We start from the raw sequence: 24,388 nt of genomic DNA on the forward strand, positions 1-24,388 counted from the left end.
ACTTAATACACACATTAATTAATTAATCAAACCAATTACTAATGCAGTAAAAGTCAGACAACCTTACCATCTCCAGGGAAAATACTGCACCAAACTTCCTTTGAGAAATAGAACATATTGAAAATTCCTTAAATGTCCGTAAAAATACATCACTCTGGAAATACAAGATGAAGCGCTTTGTATTTTGACAGTCTTCTTGTCAATTCGGCAACAATATAATCCATAAAGATAAACTGTATTTCTGTACAGACTTTACATTTTGAATTTTGTCACCTCAACTCGCCACCAGCCTCCGCTGGTTCGCATGGGCTATTTTAGTGGGAGAAGGCCGCGGGAATGCGAGGCCAACCGTTTCAAAAGTGAAGATTTCTCACTAAAATAAGTGTTGGTTGGCAGATCAGATATGCACCCAAATTAAACACCGACTCATAACACTGTTAATTCACCATCTATCGTGTGTGTAAAAATAATCACTATAGGATAGTGGCAGAGTGTAAGATTTGGATCAGATTCAAACTTAGACATCCCACTGATGTGATTTCATTCGGCATGTGTGGTCTTGGTTTAGCAGCACCAAATGACTCGTGCTGCCCAGACCTAATGTCAATGATTTGCATTGTAAATGGTGACGCCAGATCCCTCCATATACCCTCTGTTTGAAATGTGTAAATAAAGCTGCCATCGCCTTGAATGCAACTCATGCGACACTGTGACTGTCTGGTTCTCGCTGTTCAAGTAAAGGATTCAGGGCGTGCAGCGAACTTTGGGGCACAGCGGTAAAAAGAATGGCGCTTGCCAAGTACGACTCGGTTCCCTGCGTTCGTACCTAAGAGCCGTCGAAGAGAATCGGATGGTTTGCGAAACGTAACGTCGCTATGGTGGTGTGGTTGGCGGTTTTGCCCAGCCCCAGGACACCTTGTTTCGGGTTCAACGCAGGGCTTTGTCTCTCTCTGGGAGAGTAGTTTTGGTAGATTGCCCCCTCTACCCCCTGGCTGGAGGAGTTACAGGTTACAAGTCCGACGAAGTGCGGAGAGGCTGGAGAGTCATGGTTGTGCTTGGCTTTGCTTCCAAATGCATTCTGATGAAGGCCACTGGCACGAAACGTTAACCTGTTTCGTTGACGTGGCCAAAATGAATTGGTGACTGATTATTTAGTCATTTCAAACCCCTTGAGAGGCACCATCTTGTTTTCAAGGGGGTCCTCAGGAACAAAACATGGAAGTTAATAGAGCACAAAAAACAACATAATAATAATAAACATACATACTAAATAATGCTGATAATAAATTCAACAATCCATCGACACAAAACAATTAGCCTAGTAACATCCCAAACCACACCTACTACACCTGAGTGTCATGTGTACAAAAAATATAATAACATAGATAAATAAAATAAATGAACAGACCAAAAAACATTGTCAAAAAGCTGAGACTACTTATGAACTAAAAATGAAGGCAAATACCGAAATCGAAGTCCTGAAATCGTGAAAGGAAGCAATCGATCTGAAGGAGTTAGGCAAATCATTCACGTCTCGAGATTCTAGGTACGATAAAAGTTGGGTGTGTTTCCGTGAATATGATGATCGTGATTGGAATGAAAAGCTGTTTTTAGTATTAAAATAAAAACAAAAAACAGTTAAAGTAAATGCATTTGAAAACTATTAGATTAGTCAACTTTGTCCGAAAGATCTGGCTGCGTGCGACCTCTCCATCTTTGGGTATTCAACATTGGAACTGTGTGACTTCGGTTTAGCACCACAAAAACAAAACACTGGGAAGGCGCCTCCTTTCAAAGATCTCCTTTCTTGAAATACCTTTGGGAGGATCTCATTTCTCGTAATTTACTGACCAACGTATCGGCAGACACGATATATATCTGTGATACACCAGAGCCTATAATATTGACTGCTTCAGTCTGAATGTGCCGACAAGGTGTGACTGTGACCAGGTCTCTGAAGGATTTTCATCGAATAACTCATACATTCTCCCCTCAAGTGCTCTTCAAAAACACGCACTGCTCCGTCTGTAATTGGCTGGGCCTTTCCGCTCTGTCACACCGCCAGGTAAAGCGGTCAAATGTTCATATGTTTCTGATGTGCATGGGTATTCAGGTCTCTGTGTTGAAAAAAAACAAGTGAGGCATCTGCTGCTGGTTTGAAATGCCACTCTCTTTCCAGCCACACACACACACACACACTCAAAAGTGGCTTTTTAATCAGCAACATCTCCAGTACGGCGGATATTTTGATTTCCAACTCCCGTCGTGGCATTTTAATTCATCTCCGAGGATTATCCATTATGCACTGAACCCAATTTAAGCCTAAACTGAGGGGGGTGAAATGCAAATTGACTACAGGGAAATAATCACGCATGTCTTTGTTGCTGCGTTTCCTCTCGCTTTGGTCTGCTTTGTCATGAACACGTGGCCTGTCAGATGCCCCCCCCTGCCTCTGTCTCTCTCTAACACAAATGAGTTTGATCCTCACGCTGCTGTCTGCAAACGTCGGCCCGCTCTAGGATCTATTTATGGGATGTTCTCCACGTTTTGGATCAAAGGATACTGGCTGTCTGCTCATTTGTGTTGCAGGAAATGGCCCATAATTCATAGGGAGTGTTTCTTTGGGAAAGAACGTAGTTCTAATGTTCTGTGTTGATTGTCCAGAGTGAGAGAGACACTTTGTCTGGAAAGAGACTTTGCTGTTGGATTTTTTTCAAATCGTCATTTTTCGGTTTTGTGAGCTCCACAAACTCAATGTTATCCCCTTCTGTTGCATTGGGGTGGACATCCGGAACACACATCTCAAAACCTTGGACAGGTCAAACCATCCGATCAATATCTGCATGGCTAGTTTTGGTGTCATTCGGGTGAACCAACCAGAGCTGTAGACTGAACATTTAAGTCCGGCTTAATTTACGAAAACTATAGACTTGACTTGGACTTGACTGCCATGAGACTTGTTTTTTGTTGTTTTTTACACTGAATAAGAAGAATGTGTCGATTTCAGTAAGTTGACTTCCAGCAACCTGTGCAGCGGCATCCGTCTCATGAATGCTTGTCAACATTTTTGTGGACATTTTTCTGTGTGTTCCTTTTTTCATGACTTCCCCAGCAAGGGAGCTAGGAAGATGACATTTCCAATCTTAAAACCCTTCGAGTCGAGGGCTACTTTTTTATTTTGCCTTCACACACCACTCTGGAAAATGTTCGCCATGCCAGTGTTTTAGTGTTTCACCTGTATGACTTGACAATTATTTTTTCACTTTGGCGTACCATATCAGCATGTTGGACCCCAGAAACACACAAAAAGGTGAAAGGTCAAATGAAGAATATTGAGATCATATCAAGCAATACGCAACTACTTACAACAAAAAGCAGGGGCACCCATAGGCGATTTTTTTTTTTTCTTCTTAGCTATGCCGCTCTTGAAACAGTTTATGTAGACAGTAACACAAATAGCACACTCTCACCTCCACCTCTCTGCTCAGTCGGCGCCTCCCCCACCTCCCTAAATGTTCCTGTAGAGCAGAGTCAGCAGATTCCTGCATTTTTTTGTTCCGTTTCATCATGTGACAAAAAACACGGCGAAGACGCCTGAACATCCCATCTTGCGTACTTTTGACGCATGTGCATTGCGTGATTGTTGTATCCAATGTACATCGTCCTATCTCCGTTTTTACTCGGCCTGTCGACATCAAACAGCACTTTCGACAGAATTTCGACCGCGATGCTCAATGTGACTTACGTTTTTCTTTACGCTGTACCGCCTTGACTGCGACTATCCCAGGTTAATCCCACCCGCGAGGTTCCGATCGGTTATTTTGTTTCTCCAACCTCGGGAGCACAGCGTCAGACCATATGAATTTGATGTTGGAACTAGCAGCCTAGCGTAGCAGCCCACCGCTACGTCACGTTCCGCGCGCAGTTCGGACTGCCGATCCATGGCACGGAATAGTGGACAGGCCTATGCAATTGCACCCATGTTGTATTAAAAGAGAGCTTTCCTTTTAAAGTTGCCCCTGTAAAAGCTGCAGACTGTGTGCAAACAGTCTGTCTCAGATGAATGACGGGGGTTAGCGATCCCCTAAGAATGCTATTTGGCGGGTGAAATGGATTGGGGTTGAGTTGTGTGTGAGCGGAGGTGTAGGGATTGTGTTTGTGATGATACAGGAGAGAAAATATGGCTGCTGCTGCTGCTGCTGCTGCTGGTGTCGACCTGCTGCTTCCATTTCCCAGTCTGGATGAGGTTTTTCAGGTTTGCACAGAGACGACGGACTGTCGCTCAATATGTATTGATTTCCAGCCTCACCTCCACCTCCCTTGTGTTTCGTCTGATGTCGTGCCCAGTCCCTCACTCCTCCAGCCGCTCAGACTCCCTCCGATTCGTCTCCTCCCTCCGTCACCTCACTCTGTTTTGTTGTCTCTCTTCCTGCCTCCTGCCTCTCTCTCTGCCTCACTCCCCTTCTCATTCTAATTTAATTTAGTTGGAAATGATAACAATTATATGCCAAGTAGCAATGAAACAATGGCATTGGTGTATTATCAAAAAACATGCAGTAAAAACTCCTTAATGCAGATGGATTGAGAGTGAAAAGCGTGTGTACATTTCATTCTTCTCTAGTTTCCTGTCAATAGCCGGTGTGTTGGAGGAGCAACCCGGTGGGAAAATGCTTTATTCAAGTGGATACAGCCCAAGAAAATAAACAAGATAAAATAAAGAAGCTGTGTGCCCAGGATACTAAATAAAAGAATAATAAACGCAGTAGAAGAAGAAACACTAGAGGGCGACATTGTTCAGCTTAGCCTTGAGAAGAGAGGAGAAATAAGGGCTTTTTATGAACTGTGAATTGTGCCAAGCTACTCAAGTGGAATCCCAGATTAAAAACTATGAAGCTGGAAATGAGCATAATATGGGACCTTTTAACAATGACTTATTAATGGCGGATTCATTGATTCTCAGCAAAGCAGTCGCTGATTCGTTCTCTGTTGATCGACTAATTGTTTCAGCTCTAATCGAAACCACTTTATTTGGAGAGCAGAAGCAAATTCACTGGGCAAACAAATCAGATACTGGTCGGTCAAGTTCACTGTGTTCAGCGCCTTTATTTATTTATTTACTTGTTTTAGGAATGAAGTCCATGTAACGGAGCTCTTGGTGGTTAGGAAAGTCAGGGTGTCGAGCCACGAGGACACGGGAGGCAGGGATATCTTCGAGGGTTTTATTCTAACATGAAATATAGATTGCAGATGCACAGGCACTATCACCAATATACTATTGCTCATGTGTGTGTGGTCCTAAAGGAGGGGGAACAAAGACATCAATGTCAGGCTACTAACTAACCTAAACCTCACAAATGGGATAATGACTCTCTACTAATCCGTACTTCTTCATGTTACGCAATAAAAGAACTAAACATGTCACTCCCATCTGCTGTCTTCCTCAGGTGTTATGCATGATCACAGCTCCGGTCACCATGATCCTGTCCTCCCAGCAGGACGCCTCCTTCGCCTTCGCCTCCCTGGCCATCGTCTTCTCGGTCTACATCACCCTGGTGGTTCTGTTCGTCCCCAAGGTAAAAAGCAGAGCACTGTCCTCCTCTCATCACCCCCCACCCCCCACCCCACCCCTCCCTGCAGATTGGAGCGGCAGTTTAAGTGTCAGACGTAATGAATGGCCTTTCGTGGGCTGGTATAATATATCACATAGTCACCTGTGGGTTGAGCCCTGCCTCGCCGTGGCAGCATCTTCAGCAGTCTGCTATGCTCTGTTGCGATGGGGGGGGGGGGGCCAGTTTGATAAAAAAATGTAAAATATTTTACCGACAGAGAGAGGGAGAGTTCTCCATTTTCATTTTAATTAGTGAACTAATCAGGTGCTAAATTAGGAACTTTGGACAGAGCCAGGCTAGCTGTTTTGCCCTGCTTCCAGTCTTAATGCTAAGCTAGGCTAACCACAACCACTCCAGCTCCGTACTTAACACACAGACACAAGATTGATATCCGTCTTCTCATCTCACAATCTACAGTCCAAACTATGAAAAAAAAACAGCTGCAGGCACATAATTGTGAGAAAACGCTATACCACTCTGAGAGTTTTATTTTGGAAGGAAAAAGGAATGCGATAAACACTTTTAAACACATTTTTGCAAATCATGCTGCTGTGTTTTTATATACAACAATCATGTAACATTAACGCTACAGCAGTCAATATTATTGAATTATAATTTTGGCTGAAATAACACATTGTGACCATTGCACGGGCTCCTTTGTGCCTGTGAGCAGCCGCCCCCCTTTTGTATTTAGTCTTTAAAAAAAAAAAAAACTGGACCAGGCCTGAATCTGAAACAGCCACTCGGGGGATAGATAATCAGGGGTTCTGTGTTTTGATTCCTCTCTTCCAACCCTTTGATGTCGATGGTGATTGGCCAGCTACGAGCTAGCTAACCCTGATTGGTTGTTTGAGAAAAACAACAAAAAACTTCTGTTTGGCCCCTATTGTGCTAATTTGTTTAAACACCACTTCACTGAGGAACATGTACCCCCTCTATATGTCACAAAATGAGCGTTGATAGTGTACTTGAGTTGTTCAGATTCCTTAACAAATGCGCAATTAATCCAATGAGCAAAAATCAACTGGCACGCAGCGAGTCCAGGGGGCCCTGAGCAGTTGCTATCAGCGATTCAATGTGAATAAAATGTCGGGACCCTGGTGGTAAAAAAAAAAAGACCATCATTTTCTTCTACGAGGTTGGTGAAGGACTCAGAATGGAGTTGGTATCATCACGATGTTGTAGTGGTGTGATGTCCACACACGGGGGTGGGGGGGGGGGCAAATGCAGTGCAGTCAAAACTGCACACAGTCAGCAGAATGTTCACAATACACACACATCAGGAATGCCATGCTCAGCGCAAATGTGTAGTATGGTATATATTATATAGCAGTTTTATTTAAAAAAGCATAAATACAAAAAGTAAATGAACAGAAATCAGTGCAGGACAGACAGACAAATCAAGCAGCTCAAACACTGACGGACTCAGCAGTTTTCTTTCTGTAGGGGGGGGGGGGGGGGGGGGGGGGGGCAGCTTTTGTTTTCTACGAAGCGGAAGCCTATGAACTCTTGTCCGTGACTGTATTGCTATTCAGCATATGGAATGTCGGAGCAACCAAGACCACGACTGAGAGTTCAATATCAATTGAAATCAATGAGTCAAATAATCGATGAAAAAGAAATTGAATCGCCAACAATTTAATGATCGACGAGTTGCGTAAGTCCTTTTCTAATCAAAAATGCCGAAAATTCAGTGCTCCAGCTGCTCGAATGTAAATATCTGAATATTACTTTTTATATTATTAGATTTTATTTACACGAAGGAAACAAATGATTAGTTGATTCCTATATTTATACAAAAAATACCCGTATAGTCCTCTTTTAAATCGTGCAGCCCGTCAGTAATAAAATACGTTCTAGGTTACTTAATAAAAGGGGGACCCACATCATTACATGAAGAAAAAAAAACATAGCATACTGCTAAGCTTTAGCAGGGTTACGCATTTATAAGCATGCTCTAAATATACAATTAGACAATAGGAAAGTCAGAAACATAATATGATATGAATAATAAAAAATGCACTGTCGCTCAACATGCATTGGTTAATGCATACGTGTACGAGCCTAGGCTCAATGTGACCATTTAAATATTATGTCAACCTATCACAACTATTCCTATTCTGGTAATTCTAAAAAAAAAAAAACAGTAGCAAATAACCATATTAATATATAATATATAATAATAGACACAAATATGTTCAGCTAAATTAAGTGCCTTTATGTATCAAGCTACATATTGCGATACATATCAATCAAATGGTTCCGCCAACTGTCAATATGAGGAGAGACCCCACCAGTGGTAAGTAGGAGCCCCTTTTTTTGAAGTAAATCACAGGCTGAAGGAAAATAATATTCAAGCTCCGAAGGGTACAGGGTCCAAAAAACGGACCCCTGATGGCCCCCTCCTTCAGTGCCTGGTGAACATTCATGTAGTAAGGAAAAAACGTGTGCTCCACTTGCAGATGCGGCGCCTGATCACGCGAGGCGAGTGGCAGTCGGATGCCCAGGAGACCATGAAGACCGGCTCGTCCACCAACAACAACGACGAGGAGAAGTCCAGACAGCTGGAGCGGGAGAACAAGGAGCTCCAGAAGATCATCCAGGAGGTCAGCCGGACCTCTCGCTGTTCTGCGGGATTCTTAATTCCTTCTTGTTTTCTTCAATGTGACAAAACAAACCAAAAAAAAAAAAAAAGAAAACCTTTTTCCGGAGCTTTCAACCTCATTTGACAGGAGTTTGCTCAGTTGTCATCACATCTATCCATACTTATGTTTTTTTTTTTGGGGGGGGGGGGGGGGGTAACACACGTTCACTTCCATTTACTGTTATTACATTGTGTGACCACAGTACCTGGGTAAATGAAACCAAAACTATTGCCGTGGAAAGATACCACGAGATGTGAGCGAATGGTTTTTGTAGCTCTGAAACAAGCCTCGGACTCATCCCCATTTCCTCGTCTTTCTAGACAGCTCCTGTCAATAGAGCTGCTGCAGGCATGAGGTATTTTTGTAGGCCAACCTGGAAGTTAGCGTCGCCCCCGGCTCCCTCGACCAAAAAGCCGATGGGATTGTTCCACGAGACTTTGGATCATTGCAGGAAATAATCTCTGTGGCAAAACAAAAGTTTATGATTCTTACACGTTTTGTTCAGTGAGATAATCTTCACTAATGAACACCACTTTTCAGGTTTTTTGAAGCGTAAATGGAATCACCAGAAGTAAAAAGCTAATGTTAGGCTGTAAAGGAACTCCACCACGGTCCGAGAGAATATAGATAGACATAGATATATAGACAGATAGATATAGAGTATAAAAACAACTAGTGAGTAGATGACTTTCCGTGTTTCGACGTTTAACGTCCGCGACAACCGCTGTAGTCTCATTTAGCCTCTTGTTAGTAACCACCTTTTTTAAGACGCGTAAAAGCTTCAAAATTCACGAGTGGGGGTATCTACTGACGTATTTTATGTCACAGACCTTATTTCAGGCATCTAACCAAAAAACCCACTGACTTCTAGACGAGGGGGCCGGAAGTGTAAAAATGCTGACTCATTTCCAGGTTTGAGGACTCCTTCCTGCAGCACTCTGTTATCAGATTTATTAAAACATAAGCCTACCTTCAAAGCATCTTAGAGGACTTGTCCCGAGAGAGGATCGTTGAGTTATTGTCTCCGTCTGTCCCTTCAGAAAGAAGAGCGCGTGTCGGAGCTGAGGAACCAGCTGTCTGAGCGGCAGGCCCTGCGGTCGAGGAGGAGAGCGTCCACTGTCACCAATCACAACCACAGCTCCCCCCACCTCGCCATCCACCAGAGCGACCCCAGGTCCCTGGCCCCTCCTCCGGGGTACCCCGCCCCGACCTCGGAAACCCTCCCCATCTCCCCGTCCTTCGCCAACTCGTCCAGCCTCTACCAGACGGACAGCAAGATCAGCCGAAATAACTGCCACGCCAGCCGGCTGCAGCTGCTGTACAAGTGAGACGGCGGCGAGGTATGAGGACAGTAGCGACGAGGCGTAGCGACAGAGGAAATGATTGATCGGTATCTGTTGGAGGAGCTGACTCTAAAACTCACTCCACCAAATCAGCAGCAGAGGGCCGGAGGATAACCGGTGGAAAGGGTTAATATCAAACACATTTTCAGAGAGGATATACACTTCCACTTCTTTCACTCCTTCCGAGCAGATCAATGTGTCGTTTTTTGTTTTGTTTTTCTTTCCTCTCAGAGAAAAAAAAGATGTACATACATCTTGTTGATTATACAGTTTTGCATCTGTGATCTGCCAGTGATTTATCATGTGCCATCTAGACTGAGGGAAAAAAAAAACGCTCTGACATAAGCCCTACTCTGACTCACCGGATGTAGGCTGTGTGGTGACCCCCCACCCCCACCCCCACCCCTGCCAGCCCCATCCCAGTTGAGCCAGACTTGCTGAATTGCTAACTGGTCAAGCTTTCCATTGTAACTGTAATAATGCAATTCACAACGGTGGCAGATTTACCACGAACCCTGTAAAAGGGTCTTCAATATGCACATGTTGGCTACATACATGATATTGTGCTAAAAGCTAAGCTAAGACTAAAGCTACGTACTCCAGAAGGAAAAGTCTGCATTTCTATCAGTTGATGATCCATTTAGAAGACATAGGGGGGAGGGGGCTCTCATGGCTCTCATTTTGAAACAAGTCATCAGAAACAATTCTTTAGTCATCACTGGGTTAGTGTTAATTAGCAAGCTACAGTTGATCAAATCCACAAGTCAAGTAGATTCGACACAATCTACGATCAAGACCCATTATTTCAAAAATTACCAGAATTTTGGCGGTAAATCTGCCAACGCTTTGGCAACCGTTAAGGTCGAAGAGCGCCATGTAAGCGAGACCATTTACCATAACAGTAACTACTGGGGAGTGGGGCTTAGCAAAGGGTCAATTGGGGACCAAGATATTATGGCAAAGCATTTATCATATCTGTACCTTACAATATTGCCTCCTAATGTGTTTAGATAGTGCTATGTACTGTATCAGGAGGGTGGACAAAAGGACAGACTTCATGAGAAATGATGCCAGTTTTGTGACAAATCAACTGGTGCAACTGGTCTCCATTACACAGTCATTTTAGCTCCTTTTGTTCAATGTTTGATGGTGGGGTTTTTTTTTTTACATTGTCTCTGTTCAAAGAGACTGCGGAGTCATTGTACATGGTTGTGTTTGTTCATGCTTAAACCCCTCACTGTGGATGAACTCAGACCCGTTGATTCAGGGCTAAAAAAAAAGAGAAGCCGAGGACGCTGTTCTCATCTGTCTGTATGGCGTGTTGTGACTGCCACACTCGAGAGCTGAAGGAGCATTACATGAGGCTAAAAGCAGCAATTCACACACCTCTATCTGTTTCACGTTCAGGCCACGGCTGTGTCCGGCTGTTTAAATTTGACAGATAAATACCAGAAATTAAATACAATGGACCAGTTGTCCACTCCCAAGGCTTACTGTCAATGCTGCGGACTTGTACCGGTAGACATGATTCCATTCATACTACAAATGAGGGTCCGTGTCAGTCAGTCAGGCAGTAGTGCACCATAAAAACCCCAAAAATCAAGAAGAAGAAAAGGCAAAAATAGAAAAATGGGGGCTGCACGCGGGAACGTCCACCCTTTGTGAAGTTGTTCTCCAGGAGCCGAGTTCTTGTATCTTGGTGCATGTCGCTGCATGTTTTGGAGATTTGCTTCTGGTTGAGGGAACGAAAGAAAACATTGCAGTGCTGAATCTGGTGAATCTGAAATCGAAATTCGTGACTTTAAAATGACATGTGAGGTTCATATTCAATTTGCTATATGTTTTATATTTGCATGTAAGGTTTTGAAATTTGCAAAAGAAGAACTATGGATTGATGAGGAGATACACAGTGCATTTCAAATTCAGTTCCCCTTTTTCAGTTTTCTCTGACTGTGACTAGGTATTTTTAGGGACTGAGGTAAAACAAAACAGCACTGACTCAACCTATATTTTCATATTCATTCATTTGTTATGGGGACTATATTAAACGGGTGATTAAGAGATGTAGATTTGACTATCGTCAGCATAAATATAGCAATCAATGTTGTTGTTAACCAAATCTGGCCTAACGGGAGCATGGTTAGAGTCATTAGAAGGGGGCCGTGTGTTGATCCTTGTGGCACTCCACAGGTGATGTTTGGTAGAAACATTTCCAATGGCCAATCTTTAAAATACTGATAGAATTTAAATAGAAAAAGTCATAGAAATTCAAGTATTTACAGCAACACAGTATGGACTAATGCTGCACATGACCCACAAGCACAGCAGTTTGTCACTGATTTTAGTTTTGTCTGACTTCCTCTCTTGCCGAAAGTGGCAGATTAAATCCCCCCAGGGTTTTGATAACAGAGGCTGTTGTGCTGCCTCCTTTTAAGTTCAGTTTGCTTCAACAACTTCTCCGTCACAGTTATAAACAAACACAGAGTGTCTGGTTATTCTTGAAAACAAAACCAACAGGCTGACATTAGATTTCCCCTGTACATGCCGCCGCAGCATTTCACTTCTTCTTCTTTTCACTCTTCTGCTTTTTTTTTGGTCTCACCTCCAAATACCACAGCTTTTTGTGGGGGGATTTTGTGGACAAACAGGAAGACTTCCTGTTGCAGTTCCAATGAAAAGGTTTTCATGGCATGAAGTGAAATTACAGCACATGCTTGACTTCTGTATATCTAATAATAGCTTTCATACTAACAGAAATAATGGGGCTTTTGGTTTTGGTTTCTTGCCGTCTATGACCTTTATGTCGTGCACGTGGGTCTCACAGACTTCACTGCACTGCGCTGCTCAAATAAAACCTTTGTTGGCTCCGTCACTGATCAAATCTTTTGCAAAAACTCCACTTTGAGCTGTTGCTCGATAGAAAGAAAAAAAACAACAACAAAAAGGGGCCAAAATGAAAGCCACCCTCGCTCAAACTGTAGAAATACAGTGTTTCAGCACTGAACGGAAACCTTGGTGCTGAGAAGGATGTTGGATGCAAGTCAGCAGCTGGAGTAACTAATCTGGCACACAGTGTCACTGGTCTGTCATTGATTGGATTAGAAAACCAGCCTTTAAAGTTAGAATCCTTACGATTTTTGTGAAATCAAACCACATTTTTGATACCATTTATGGTTGGCCTCGTTTTTGTGCAATAGCCATTGGACGTATTTACATACAGTAGTTATCTCTCTATATAGTATTTTAAGTGATAGTGGCATAGAGGGTGCCATATCTGCACTGGATTCAGATTGCCAGTTTAAGCACAAGGGAATCGTGGGAAAGGATGCATGCACTGTGTGTAATCCAACCCAGTTTACTGTTCACTCTCCCACAGCCGTGTCTGAGCTGTATGAAGCTTCTGCTAATGCAAACCGAACATTACCTGCTGCTGCTTCACATTAAAAGCGTTCAACTGGTGAAACACTGGCTGGCTTTTATTGTGTAACCGGCATCTTCATTAAAGCTACGCGAGTTTGTTTGGCTGCGCTGTAAACGGAGACGCTAAGCTGCTTTTCTGTTGTGTTTCTGACAAAGTAGCTGCTCAACAATTGTCTGCTGTAGCCTTAAGTCGCATCGCGTTGTTGCCATGATAACCGCAGGTGTCACCAACCAGTTCCCAGGACTGCAATCTGAAGGATCGCGGCTGTAAAGTAGGTTGTTCAAATCAACGGGTCCTCCATTGCTAAGCGACAAAATACGTTCGTTCCTTTCTGCCTTCCATATCTGCCCCAAATCACCATCCCAAAAAGATGGATACGAGAGCGTTTTATGGTCTGCCACCTCTGTTTAAGGCCTCAAAACGACGGTAACAATCGCTGTAATGGTTTAAAGAAACTAATGGTGACTGTCGTTCACGTGAAAGGCCTCACCTCTATTCCATCACTGACAGAGCTACACACACACATACACATAAAAAAAACCCACCTTAATTCAAGGTCAGCTTTCTAGCTTTTCCTTGTGCTTTCAACCTCAGGTCGCCGTCTTTCTTCAGCGAATTGGATTTGCTTGAACTGTCACGGGGGACCTTGAGTTGTGATTTTGGCCAAACTTCTGTTTCAGAGGTGAACATTTTTGTTTCAAGCTCAATTTTGTGAGACGCCATCGGCGACACAGGATGAACTGAAAGCGCCATGTGATGTTTGCCCCTCTGCACTAATACAGTACCTGACAGCTCTTTATTTTCACGGATGGTCCGGCCTTTTCATTTTAATGTCATGTTTTGTTTCTTTGTGTGCTATACATTTTTTTTTTCACTGTCTTAAACTCTCCTGACAAATATTTAGAGGTTTAGAGTTGATCCTGACTTCCAGTTTAGTCTCATGTTCTCTCTGTGTGGTAGCACAGCTTGTTCCAGTAGCGTGGGTAATTGGACTAAATAACTACAGTCTGAGGCGCAGGTGTACAGACCATGACAACATTGTGCAGTGCTCCTGCTACATTCCTTTGCGGTGACCATGTGTAAATATCTATGTATGTTTGTCTGTAATGGTGTATTTTAACTGTAGAGTCTGTAAAGCAGTGTAAATGTGAGTGATGTTGACACACACGAGATTATTCACACTGACTGTAAATAGGGATGATGTTCGACTCTGCATATACAAGCTGTGTTTCATGTGGTACAGTATGCAAAAGTACACTGTATTTCCATATGCTGTTATATCTGATATCGGAGGTTATTGGAAATGCAAGAATGAAAATGAAACTAGATGTTTTTTTCTCAAACTATCGTCTGTATTCAATATGGATGACTTTTTAGGTGGTGGTCAGTCGGTCCACCAATTTGGTACAGACTGAAATACCTCAACAACTATCGAGTCCTAAAACCCGGAAATTTGTTCGCATTTTCACACCTCCGGTTCCCTCGTCTGGAAGTCTGAAATAAGGTCTGTGGTTAACACGAACTTAAGAGGTTTCAACATTTTGTTCTACAGCATAAAACACATCAGCAGATACCCCCACTTGTGAATTTTGAAGCTTTTACGTGTCTTAAAAAAAGGCGGTTGCTAACAAGCGGCAAAATGAGACTACAGCGTGTTTATACTCTGTATCAATCTGTCTATATAACTATATACCATATATATATCTATATTCTCTTAAAAGTGAAGCTTGGCGGTGGTGACATTGAAGTAACGTGGCAGGGGTGTAGTTCCTTTATAGCCTAACGCTAGCTTTTTACTTCCGGCGATTCCATTTGCGCTTCAAAAACCATAAAAGTTGCGGCACCCTGCAAAACGAATGACGTTTAACCTAAGCTATTACATTATCATCAAACACTGGCACGTTAACGTGGTCATTGCGAGCATGCTGACATTTAGTGCCAGCTCACAGAGCTGTGTGTGGCTGTCAACTCTTAAGTCTTGTTAAGATAAAAAAAAAAGGGGTTTGTTACGTTACAGAAATAGAAAGTACAGCCTGTGGAGAGTTACATCAGGGACAGATTCAAAAACCCTCTATTACATATGGAGCATATCACAAATGACAGATCAGTTTCAACCACACTGGGGTTTCCTCAGGTTGCGGTTGGGGAGGTGCTGCACTGACACAAGCTGCGTTGCTTGCACTGTATTGAGCACACTGCTGTGACAGTGTGGTTTTCCTACTAATCAATCACACAAGTGAACCCTGATCTGAATAATTCCAATGTGGACCGGAGAACTTGTTTTTACACATTTGAGAGTTTTGTTTTGAGCGTGAGATTTTATATACGTTTGCCGCATCATGATATATTTTGATATATAATATTGCTATGAATGACTATACTGCACTTTGAGAAGGAGACTTATAGTTTCATGCAATCACAGCTACTGATATCATGAACTGTATGTAATAATAATAATAATAATAATAATAATATTATATTATATATATATTCGTTTTTTTTAAATGTCCCCATGTTTTTTTTCTCTGTCGTATTTATATTGTGATTGAATCCACATTTATAGCAGCCACGGTATCAATATATTATAATAGTGACTAAACTTTACAGGTGGAATATTCATCATCGACATTGACACAGGTAGCGTGGCGGCATGTTTCAGCACAAACAGGAGAACACACATCGCTGCAGTGTTTTAAGCTGGTGGTTAGCTGGTGTAAACTGGGCTTTCCAGTGAGTACAACACCTGTCACCTGCCTTTTGCTGCTCTCACTGGCCCCCATTCACTAATATGTGCACAGAAAAACTGTGCATGCAAAATGACCTACCAAAGTACCAAGTCCCTACAGTCATGGACAAATTACTGAACAGGGCTACCGGGCACAGCCCCAGGGGTCCACGGGGTCAGGGTGGCCACTGAGCCAGAGCCTCTGTTTGAAGTGACTGCTAACATTTCTCATTGGTCAATCAAACGACTACAAAGAGATGCTAAACAATCAGAGAGGGACACAAAAACAACAAAAACGCGAAACGATATAAAATGTCCAGTGACGCAAATGGTTTACAAAGACACACCAAACAACCACAAAGAGACGCAAAACGGCCGGTAAGAGACGCAAAAGACGCTACAAAGACTCAAAGAAAACCACAAACAGCCACAAAGAGACGCAAAACGGCCGGTAAGAGACGCAAAGAAAACCACAAAGACACATCAAACAACCACAAAGACACACAAAACAACCACAAAGAGACGCAAAGTGGCCGGTAAGAAACGCAAAAGAGACTACAAAGACACAAAGAAAACCACAAACACACACCAAACAGCCACAAAGAGACGCAAAAGACACTACAAAGACACACAAAACAACCACAAAGAGACGCAAAAAACGGCCGGTAAGAGATGCAAAAGAGACTTCAAAGACACACAAAACAACCACAAAGAGACGCAAAAAACGTCCGGTAAGAGATGCAAAAGAGACTACAAAGACACAAAGAAAACCACAAAGACACACCAAACAGCCACAAAGAGACGCAAAACGGCCAGTAAGAGACACAAAAGAGACTACAAAGACTCAAAGAAAACCACAAAGACACACCAAACAACCACAAAGAGACGCAAAACGGCCAGTAAGAGACGCAAAAGAGACTACAAAGACACACAAAACAACCACAAAGACACAAAACAGCCGGTAAAAGATGCAAAAGAGACTACAAAGACACACAAAAGACAACGAAAAAGAAAAACAACCGCAAACACAATATGACAACTAAGAGATGCAAAACAACTACTCATTTGTCATTTTAGGTCTCTTTCAGTCTGGGTTTCTTACTCCTGTTGTTGGGGTAGGGGGCCTCCTACACATCGGTGCGCAAGAGCCCATTGTCTCATTATATGTCCTTTTTTTTTTTTTTTTCTTTTTTTTTCACTCCAGGTATTAGTATAGTTGCTTTTTACTCACTTATTGAACTCCCTTTCCCTCTTTTAGTTTTAGAATTTTAGTTTTAATGTCTTTCCTTTTTTTTTTTTTTTTTTTTTTTCTTGTCTTCTTGTTGTTCCTGATACCATATCTGCCTCTCTCTCTCTCTCTCTCTCACTCTCACACATACTCTCACACACACACATGTTAACAAGTGAAATGCCCAGTTCCTCTTCATGCACGCTCACACAGAAGTGCCCACAATCGGGTGCTGCAAAGGAGATAAGCAAAACCTTTAAAAACGAAGTAAGTTGCGAAACTGAAGCTTCAATTGTATGAATAATCAATATATTGAAAGCGACAAATAACGATTTGGAGACAAGAAATGCTTCCACTATTGGTGTCTGCTGCTGCTGGAGGAGGAAGCAGGGGGATTACCAGATTACCAGGGAGTTCCCCTCCTCCCTTCCACGCTGTGTAGCTGTTGAGGAACTGTTACTCCACTGGAAACTGTCTCACTACATTTGTCCATGAACCACACGGAGCCAGCAAAGGCATGTCATGGTATCTCATGTAAGACCGTGGTTCTAATTGTCCACTGTCACTGATGATGAAATCACAGAAGAGCTCCGTTGGCATTTTTGGCTTGGAAGTAGTGCCCCCCCCCCCCCTCAATTGTCATTATGTGAGTAATAAATACCAGCTGTGACAAAGGAACATTAGGGCCGTCATGTGTGAAATCACAAGGAATCCTTTCTTTTTTTCTTTTCTTTTTTTTTTGGTGGAGGTAGGATGCGTCCTCATCCTTTCATTTGATGTGTTTTTTAATATCCACTCACTTAATCAGCATGAATGGAAAATGAGGGCTTCATCAGAAATAGAACACTGGACATAAGCTTTCACAGGAAAGACAAGGTTGGATGCATATGATGTTAGTATAGTATACTATATACCACGAGTATACTATAAAGTCCAATTGGACAATACAGCAGTGTAGGATTAAATCATAACAGAAGCTATCTCAGTGCACTTTACATGTAGCAGCAGGTCTAGACCGTACCCTTTATAATATTATTTACAGAGACTCCAACAGTTCCCGCCACGTCAGCCTTTCCCTAATGTCCTGCAGCAACCAGGCTGTGATTGGTCAGTTCGCAAAGTGGCACTGACGCATAGGGGCACTCGATGAATAGCTAAAATAGCCAGACTCCATTTACCGTGTATTTGCCAACCGCAGTGGGCCGGCAGTCCTCTCGCCTGGGCCCAGTGCTCCCGGTGGCCAGCCCGACTAGGTTCACACCTGCTCTCAATGGTGCCATCTCAGCATTTGTGTTCCATCTGTTGGATTTTTGCCTCCCGTGACCCTGTTTGGATTCGGTTGCCTGTTCTGACTGCCAACAACCAACGATCCAGTAATCTTTGCATCCTGCATTTGACTCCATATCTCGTTTTTAACTGAGGCATTACAATACAATCTGGTCTGCATCGACTCACTCAACTCAGATCCTTGTTCCTGGCTGCTCAGGGCTCGACCCCTCTCAAGCCCGTCCCGGAATCAATCTGTGTGCAGATCCAGCGGCCACAGTCCAGGTTCAGCAGTCAACCCTGCCTCCTGCAAGCTCCCTCTCCACCAGCTCCTTGTCCTGCTACAGCAGCTTGAACTCCACCTGTCACGTTTGTGTTGCTCTTTCCTCAGTCAGTCGTCCCTCATTCATTCGAACCTCTGCTCTCTTTACCCTCTTGCATTATTTCCCAGCTCGCTGGAAAGGCAAGAAACTGGTCCTACAGTGAGTTCAAGACAGTTTTAGACCACTCAACCCTGACATGAGGGAGCTCAGGGCCTGTTAAGTCTTCAATGGGGGGGGGGCGGACTATTCCACCAAGTTTCAAATTGTTTGAATTTTCAGTTTCATAAATAAAGTGTATTTGGCCGTACAGTATTTATTTGGCGGAAAATGTGAGTGCTCAGAACATATTGAGCACTGGGACGGACAGCAGCAGAGAAATGGTTTATGCTAAAGGGGTTGCTGACTTTTTCTTGGCTGTGAAACTGGGACATTGTAAATATTGACTGCAGCTGCGAAAGGAGCACTTCACGAAGGCAGTTCCATCTTGGCTTCATTTTAAGCAGTGACTCAGGTTCGCCACATTTGCCCAAATTACATTCTGGTGGTGTATCAAGACTAAAAGTCTAAAATGTTCCTCGCACAATCAAAAGGCCACTCACCTCCGTTGCATCGGCACAGTGGCAAAAATATCATAGAGACAAATATCTCCAAACTTCTGCAGATATAATCCGGTTCACTCGCGTGCCACCAGTGGGGTCTCTTGGGTGAAGTGACCCATAAAACTGAGTGCATCTGTGTTTTTTAAGGTGCAGTGCACAGTAAGAAGCCATAGAAAACTGGACATTGTGCCCTGCGGTTGACAAATTAACCACCAGTTCTGCAACTCCCCTCCCCACCAGCATCGGTTGAGTCTTTATCCTGATTGTCAATCAATAATGTTGTTTGTTTGGCCCTGTAGGGCATAGGCCTTTTTTGTTGTTTTGGGGGTTTTTTTGTTTTGTTTTTTCTTATTTTCTAGTTCCACATCCTACTTCTAATACGACGGACACAGTCCTGAGGACATACTTTTGTTTTCAAAACAATTTTTTTTATTCAAACATTTTTTTTTTTGCAGCACCACAGGCACTATGGCACCGTTATTTGCAAAAAAAATATGTCCAAAAAAAATAAAGAATAAAAAATTACATTGACAGACAGCTGATTATCTGCCTCAATAAATAATTCAATAAATTATACATTATACAAAATCCAGCACAAACACTGTTCAGTTCATTAGAAAAACACACAGCAACACACGCACAGAAATAAATAAATAAATAAATATGACAATGTTGTGTTGAATAAATACATCCTCTAGAATCCACTTTTGTCAGCCTGTAGTGACATAAATAAATAATACAAATAATAATAATAATAATAAATACAATCATACGAATGTCAGAAACTCAATAGAGATTGAGCATTGCAGTACAACAAAAGGTACTGGCAAGACAATAGTACATAGTACGTAACATTATTGACCCATAGATATATCTATGGTAATACATTACAATGAGCTGTTTTTGTTCAGTGCCAACGTTAATGTAACTCGGTTTACTTGAAAACTTTAAACGTCTTCTTAAGGTTTGGGTGTGAAGTCTACACTGAAAGCTGCACTGGGCACCCTAGCACTCAACAGGGTAAGTGGGTTCAGGTGGCGCAGGTGCCTGCTGGCCTCACGGTGGAGCCACCCTGAAGACTGATGGCTTCTTTTTCATGTACATTCATATCTCCACCTACTGCCCTCAGTCACCTGTCATCACAAGGCAAACACACCAAAGAAAGTGTTCCCCGGTTTTTCCTCCAGGTTGGGAAGCATCTTCTCCTCCATCACTGTCTTCAGTCTGTCCCCTCTGTTCAGGCTGAACACAGCTCCCATGTACACGGCGGAGAACCAGCTCTCCTCATCATCTGGATCGCTCCCGGCCGTCTTTTGGCAGGCAGTGCGGACGGAGTGCAGGATGGTGTGGTAGGACAACTTTTCGCCGTAGTTCCCGTATGAGCTGGACCAGCGCTGTACAATGTGGCTCAGGTGGACCATGGACTTTGATGTGGTGTCATCAGCGGCGTTGCTGCTGCAGCTGACCCGGAAAGACGCTTGGCTGTAAATGAAGTAGAGGCCGTTTCGAGGGATCACAATTTCATTGTTGTTGAGTTCCAGCCCTCCTTGAGAGTGGGCCTGGTCCACCTGATTCTTCCATTCCACTGAGGTCTTCATGTTAGGGTTGTATTCTCCTGTTGAAGAATATGAAGAGATGGTGAGAGAGATGATCACACATTTCTGACAGTTTGAGTGAAACAAGAATGATTCAGGCAAAGGTGTGAAACATTTTTCAACAAGGACAGGGAGGACTCCAAGGACTGTTACCATCCATCAGAATTTGAGGTGGAATAAATAAGTGAGAGTAATTTCAGATTAATAGTATTACACTTTGCAGTGAAGTGAGACCATTTCTCAGTTTGCTGTTGAGCCCTACCACAGTCCTTAGGTTTACTTAGAAATCTGCTTCAGGTACCCACCTAAGGGACTAGAATTGCCTAAATGTGCCCTCAAACGTTCTAAACAATCCCTAGAAATTCATCAAGAACCCCACGAACATCCCCAAGAAGCCAAAGGACTTTCTCAAAAAGTCTTTAAACTTCTTCAAAAACTTCAAGCCCTAGAACTCTTCCTCAAGAACCGCTAACCCTAACCCGAATCCTGACCTACTAAAGTGTTTCAAATACCGGTGGTTTCAGAACCACTGGCCCAAATGTTAAAAATCTACGCAGAGAGTTCCAGTCCAAAACATATCTGCCGTCAATTTTCTCCCATTGTGCTTATTGTATGTATCACGTAGCCCCAGATATTCTTGGATTCTGAATATATTGCTTGTTTTTACCTTGTAGATGAATGGCCGCCCTCACATTTGAAATTTGCCTCAATGTGTGACGATAATCTGGAAAGAAGAGAAGACAGGGGTTTATGAAATGGTTCATGCCACGACAGCTACACTTTTCCTCCATGTGGTTTTCAGATGCAGTTAGAATCAGATCTCGACAAGGTGCTGCTATATTGATTTGACGACAGCTAAAGAAAAGCTGGAAAGTCTTGGCAAGATCAGCTCAATTATGAGATGCTACAAAGCCATTAGTATCAACCTTTTAAAAGTACAGTATTGAGAGAATTAAAGGGAAAAGTTCTCACCAAAATTGTCTTCATCTTGTCCTGGGCCCTGTTTTCAAGAAGAGAAGGATAAAGAGACTGTTATAGAATGGCTGGGTTGAGGTGAGTCGGGCCACTCACATCCATAAGACATCCGGGGCCCTTTTCAATAATTAATTGTCTAATGTAAGTCTTGTGTTCCCACCTTGGCATGCCCGTTGAAGATGAGGACAGCAGCGGCGAGGCCGAGTGTGAGCACCAGCAGGGCCGTGGTCGTCTTTGAGCTGAACCTAACACCCTGCGTTGTTTGTGTCCTGTTTCCTGTGTCCACAGTAGCATCCAGCACTACCTTGCATTCACCCTCCATTTGTCCTGAACGAGTTCCCTCCATCACTTCAAGTCAAGCTGGGCTCTTCGCAGCCTTATTGAGAGCTTCCTTTCTTCGTCTACTGCCGCTCTGGTTTGTTGACTTGACACACGGCGAGTGGCTCTTTTAATAACAGTTTCCTCCTGGCGGGAAACTCCAGTGATGTCACTCATTGTGAGTGAGTGGAGATTCAATGAGGAAGAGAGACCCAGAGCCGGGGACCACGCACTCCTACACACATGGCATCCGTATGACTGTGTTATTCCAGTAGCACATGCACACAGACACCTGTGTAGAAATCCCTTTTTTTTTTCAAATAAGTAAGTCTACAGATACTCACACACGGACAAGGATACACACATGCTGTCAAACACACATACGCTCACATTCTGCAGTACACCTGCACACTAAAACACACAGACAGAAAAGTGCACCTAGTCCACCATTTTAAACTAGAAATGCATGTTTAGGTCAATCACACCCCATCAAAGGTTGGCTGTCTACGTGTGTTGTGGTGTACTTAGTCATTTCTATGTGGGTCATATACATGGAAACCGGGTTAAAATGCAGCGTAATTCATCAAGATACCTGTGGCCAGCACTGCCCAAAATGTGTCACGCTAACGGCGAATGATACTGCAATGTGTGCTATAGCCCAAAGTAAAAACGAACTGCAACTGACATTGTCATTGTTGATATCTGCCGTTCATGTGTCACTTCCCTTTTTTTTGTTTAAAAATAGGCAGAGGGTAAAGCAGGGCCAGTCTTAATAATCGTGTGTAATATTTCCAGCGTACTGGCCGGCGTCAAGGTAATTGTGGAAAACAGAAATGCAGTGGGTGAAACCTTTTTTTTTTTTTTTTTTTTTTACTTTTTTACATTTATTTGTACATTATATTGTCTATATCGTATCTGAATGTAACAATGGTGCAATACCCATAATAATCCCTTTACCTTTATTTCTTTCTTTCTGCGGATTTGTACATTTGTAAATTTAATTTTTTTAGTTTTAGTAGCGTCTTTATTGTTTTTATTTATTATAGCTTGATTTTCTACTTATGTCCCTATTGCACCATTCTGTATGCTGCTTTGCCCAGTTATGGAATTGTAGATGTTTAAATTTCTGTTTTGCTCGGAGCACTGTAAGGGCTACTTATCCATGATGGCTTAAAGGAAGTTTTTTTTTTTTCTTGCCACTGTCTCCAAAGTGCTCGCTCGTGGTGGGAACTGTTAGGTCTCTCTAATAACATTATTAAGAGTTGGGCAACCAAGCAAGTGAATTCTCATAATGTTTCTAATAATAAATCGGTTGCCTGAAACTAAATCCTTTTTGAAGCCATTCAGGGTTAACATGGTGTCCGTGACAACCTCACAGAACAACAACTCAGATGAGTAAGAATTGAGGGTGGACGTTTCGTGTGTATTAGCAGACATGAGTGTGTGTGTGTGTGTGTGTGTGTGTGTGTGTGTGTGTGTGTGTGGGAGAGTTAGTCAGAGATTCAGTCAGATCAATCAAGATCAATATTAGCTTGGCTTTGTTGCCATGAATCTCAGCTTGAAAGAAAACAGGACGAGGTAAGAGGTTGGAAGTTGAAAACAATGTGGATGCGTATGTACGTGAATCTATAACTATAAGAGTAATATAAGAAGACTACATTTTATACCACAGTGCTGTCACTTTGGACTAGCTGTCTATGGAGAGAAAAGCAAAACTAATGCACACAAACACATCCATCCGACACTGTCACTTCAGTTTGAGAGCGGATTGACCTCTTGACCCTGCAAACACACTCTGAGGATATGGAACCGTGTCTGTACCGTGTTTTTTTTTTTTTGGTTTCATGTGGATAACAAATGACAATCGCTTGATGGCAGGAATCCCAGATCTGGATTACCACCAAAGTCTAATCAGTAGCCTCCCTGGCCCCCAGGCCTATCTGGGCCACCGTATTTCATAGAAAGCGGCTCAGATGGGGGGCTTTTTTATCCTACAACAAAGCTAAAAACCAAACCTTCTTGGTAGAGATAATGCAGACGAAAAGATGGTGATTTAATCATGGACAACTTACAGTTTCATTTTTATATGCGTGACTTTAGGGTTGTGCAAAACAGCAACAGTTGTCACATTAAGGAGGCTTCGTGGTTGTATCACAAATCGCATGACAACCATGTGACTCCATCACGAAAGGTCAGACTTTTCTCAACTAAAAACTTTCACATTTCATGTCTACAGTGAGTGAGCCTTTCATAATTAAAATGTAAGGTGATACTCCACCCCAGCATTTTGGGTGGAGTATCACCTTAAGGTGCTAAATGAGATCACTGATGGTATACCAGA

At 42.8% G+C, this 24,388-nt stretch overlaps 2 protein-coding genes across 3 annotated transcripts in view; one reads left to right on the forward strand and one right to left on the reverse strand.

Moving 5' to 3' along the window:
• The window catches only part of gabbr1b (gamma-aminobutyric acid (GABA) B receptor, 1b), a 102,262-nt gene extending 92,680 nt beyond the window's left edge, over nucleotides 1-9,582 (forward strand). For both annotated transcript variants that reach the window (XM_070921872.1, XM_070921874.1), the window contains 3 exons: nucleotides 5,445-5,573; nucleotides 8,072-8,215; nucleotides 9,295-9,582. In XM_070921872.1, coding sequence (XP_070777973.1) covers nucleotides 5,445-5,573; nucleotides 8,072-8,215; nucleotides 9,295-9,582 — 561 coding nt within the window. The remainder of the gene's footprint in view (nucleotides 1-5,444; nucleotides 5,574-8,071; nucleotides 8,216-9,294) is intronic.
• Nucleotides 9,583-20,298: 10,716 nt separating this feature from the next.
• tnfa (tumor necrosis factor a (TNF superfamily, member 2)) lies at nucleotides 20,299-22,051 on the reverse strand. Its single transcript, XM_070921639.1, has 4 exons — nucleotides 21,890-22,051; nucleotides 21,727-21,754; nucleotides 21,422-21,478; nucleotides 20,299-20,774 (listed from the first exon to the last, which is right to left on the reverse strand). The coding sequence occupies exons 1-4, from the start codon at nucleotides 22,049-22,051 to the stop codon at nucleotides 20,299-20,301; spliced, it is 723 nt and encodes a 240-aa protein (XP_070777740.1).
• Between the last annotated feature and the right edge of the window lie 2,337 nt (nucleotides 22,052-24,388).

The sequence above is a fragment of the Enoplosus armatus genome, chromosome 16, assembly GCF_043641665.1.
Source record: "Enoplosus armatus isolate fEnoArm2 chromosome 16, fEnoArm2.hap1, whole genome shotgun sequence".
Taxonomy (NCBI): Eukaryota; Metazoa; Chordata; class Actinopteri; order Centrarchiformes; family Enoplosidae; genus Enoplosus; species Enoplosus armatus.

Bases quoted from the DNA above. Each gene is read 5' to 3' on its own strand.
- tnfa (XM_070921639.1), bottom strand. From the start codon at position 22,051: ATGGAGGGTGAATGCAAGGTAGTGCTGGATGCTACTGTGGACACAGGA. The intron at 21,755-21,889 runs GTGGGAACACAA...TCTTGAAAACAG, and splicing joins TCTTCAACGGGCATGCCAAG to GGCCCAGGACAAGATGAAGA. The intron at 21,479-21,726 runs GTGAGAACTTTT...TCTTCTTTCCAG, and splicing joins ACAAGATGAAGACAATTTTG to ATTATCGTCACACATTGAGG.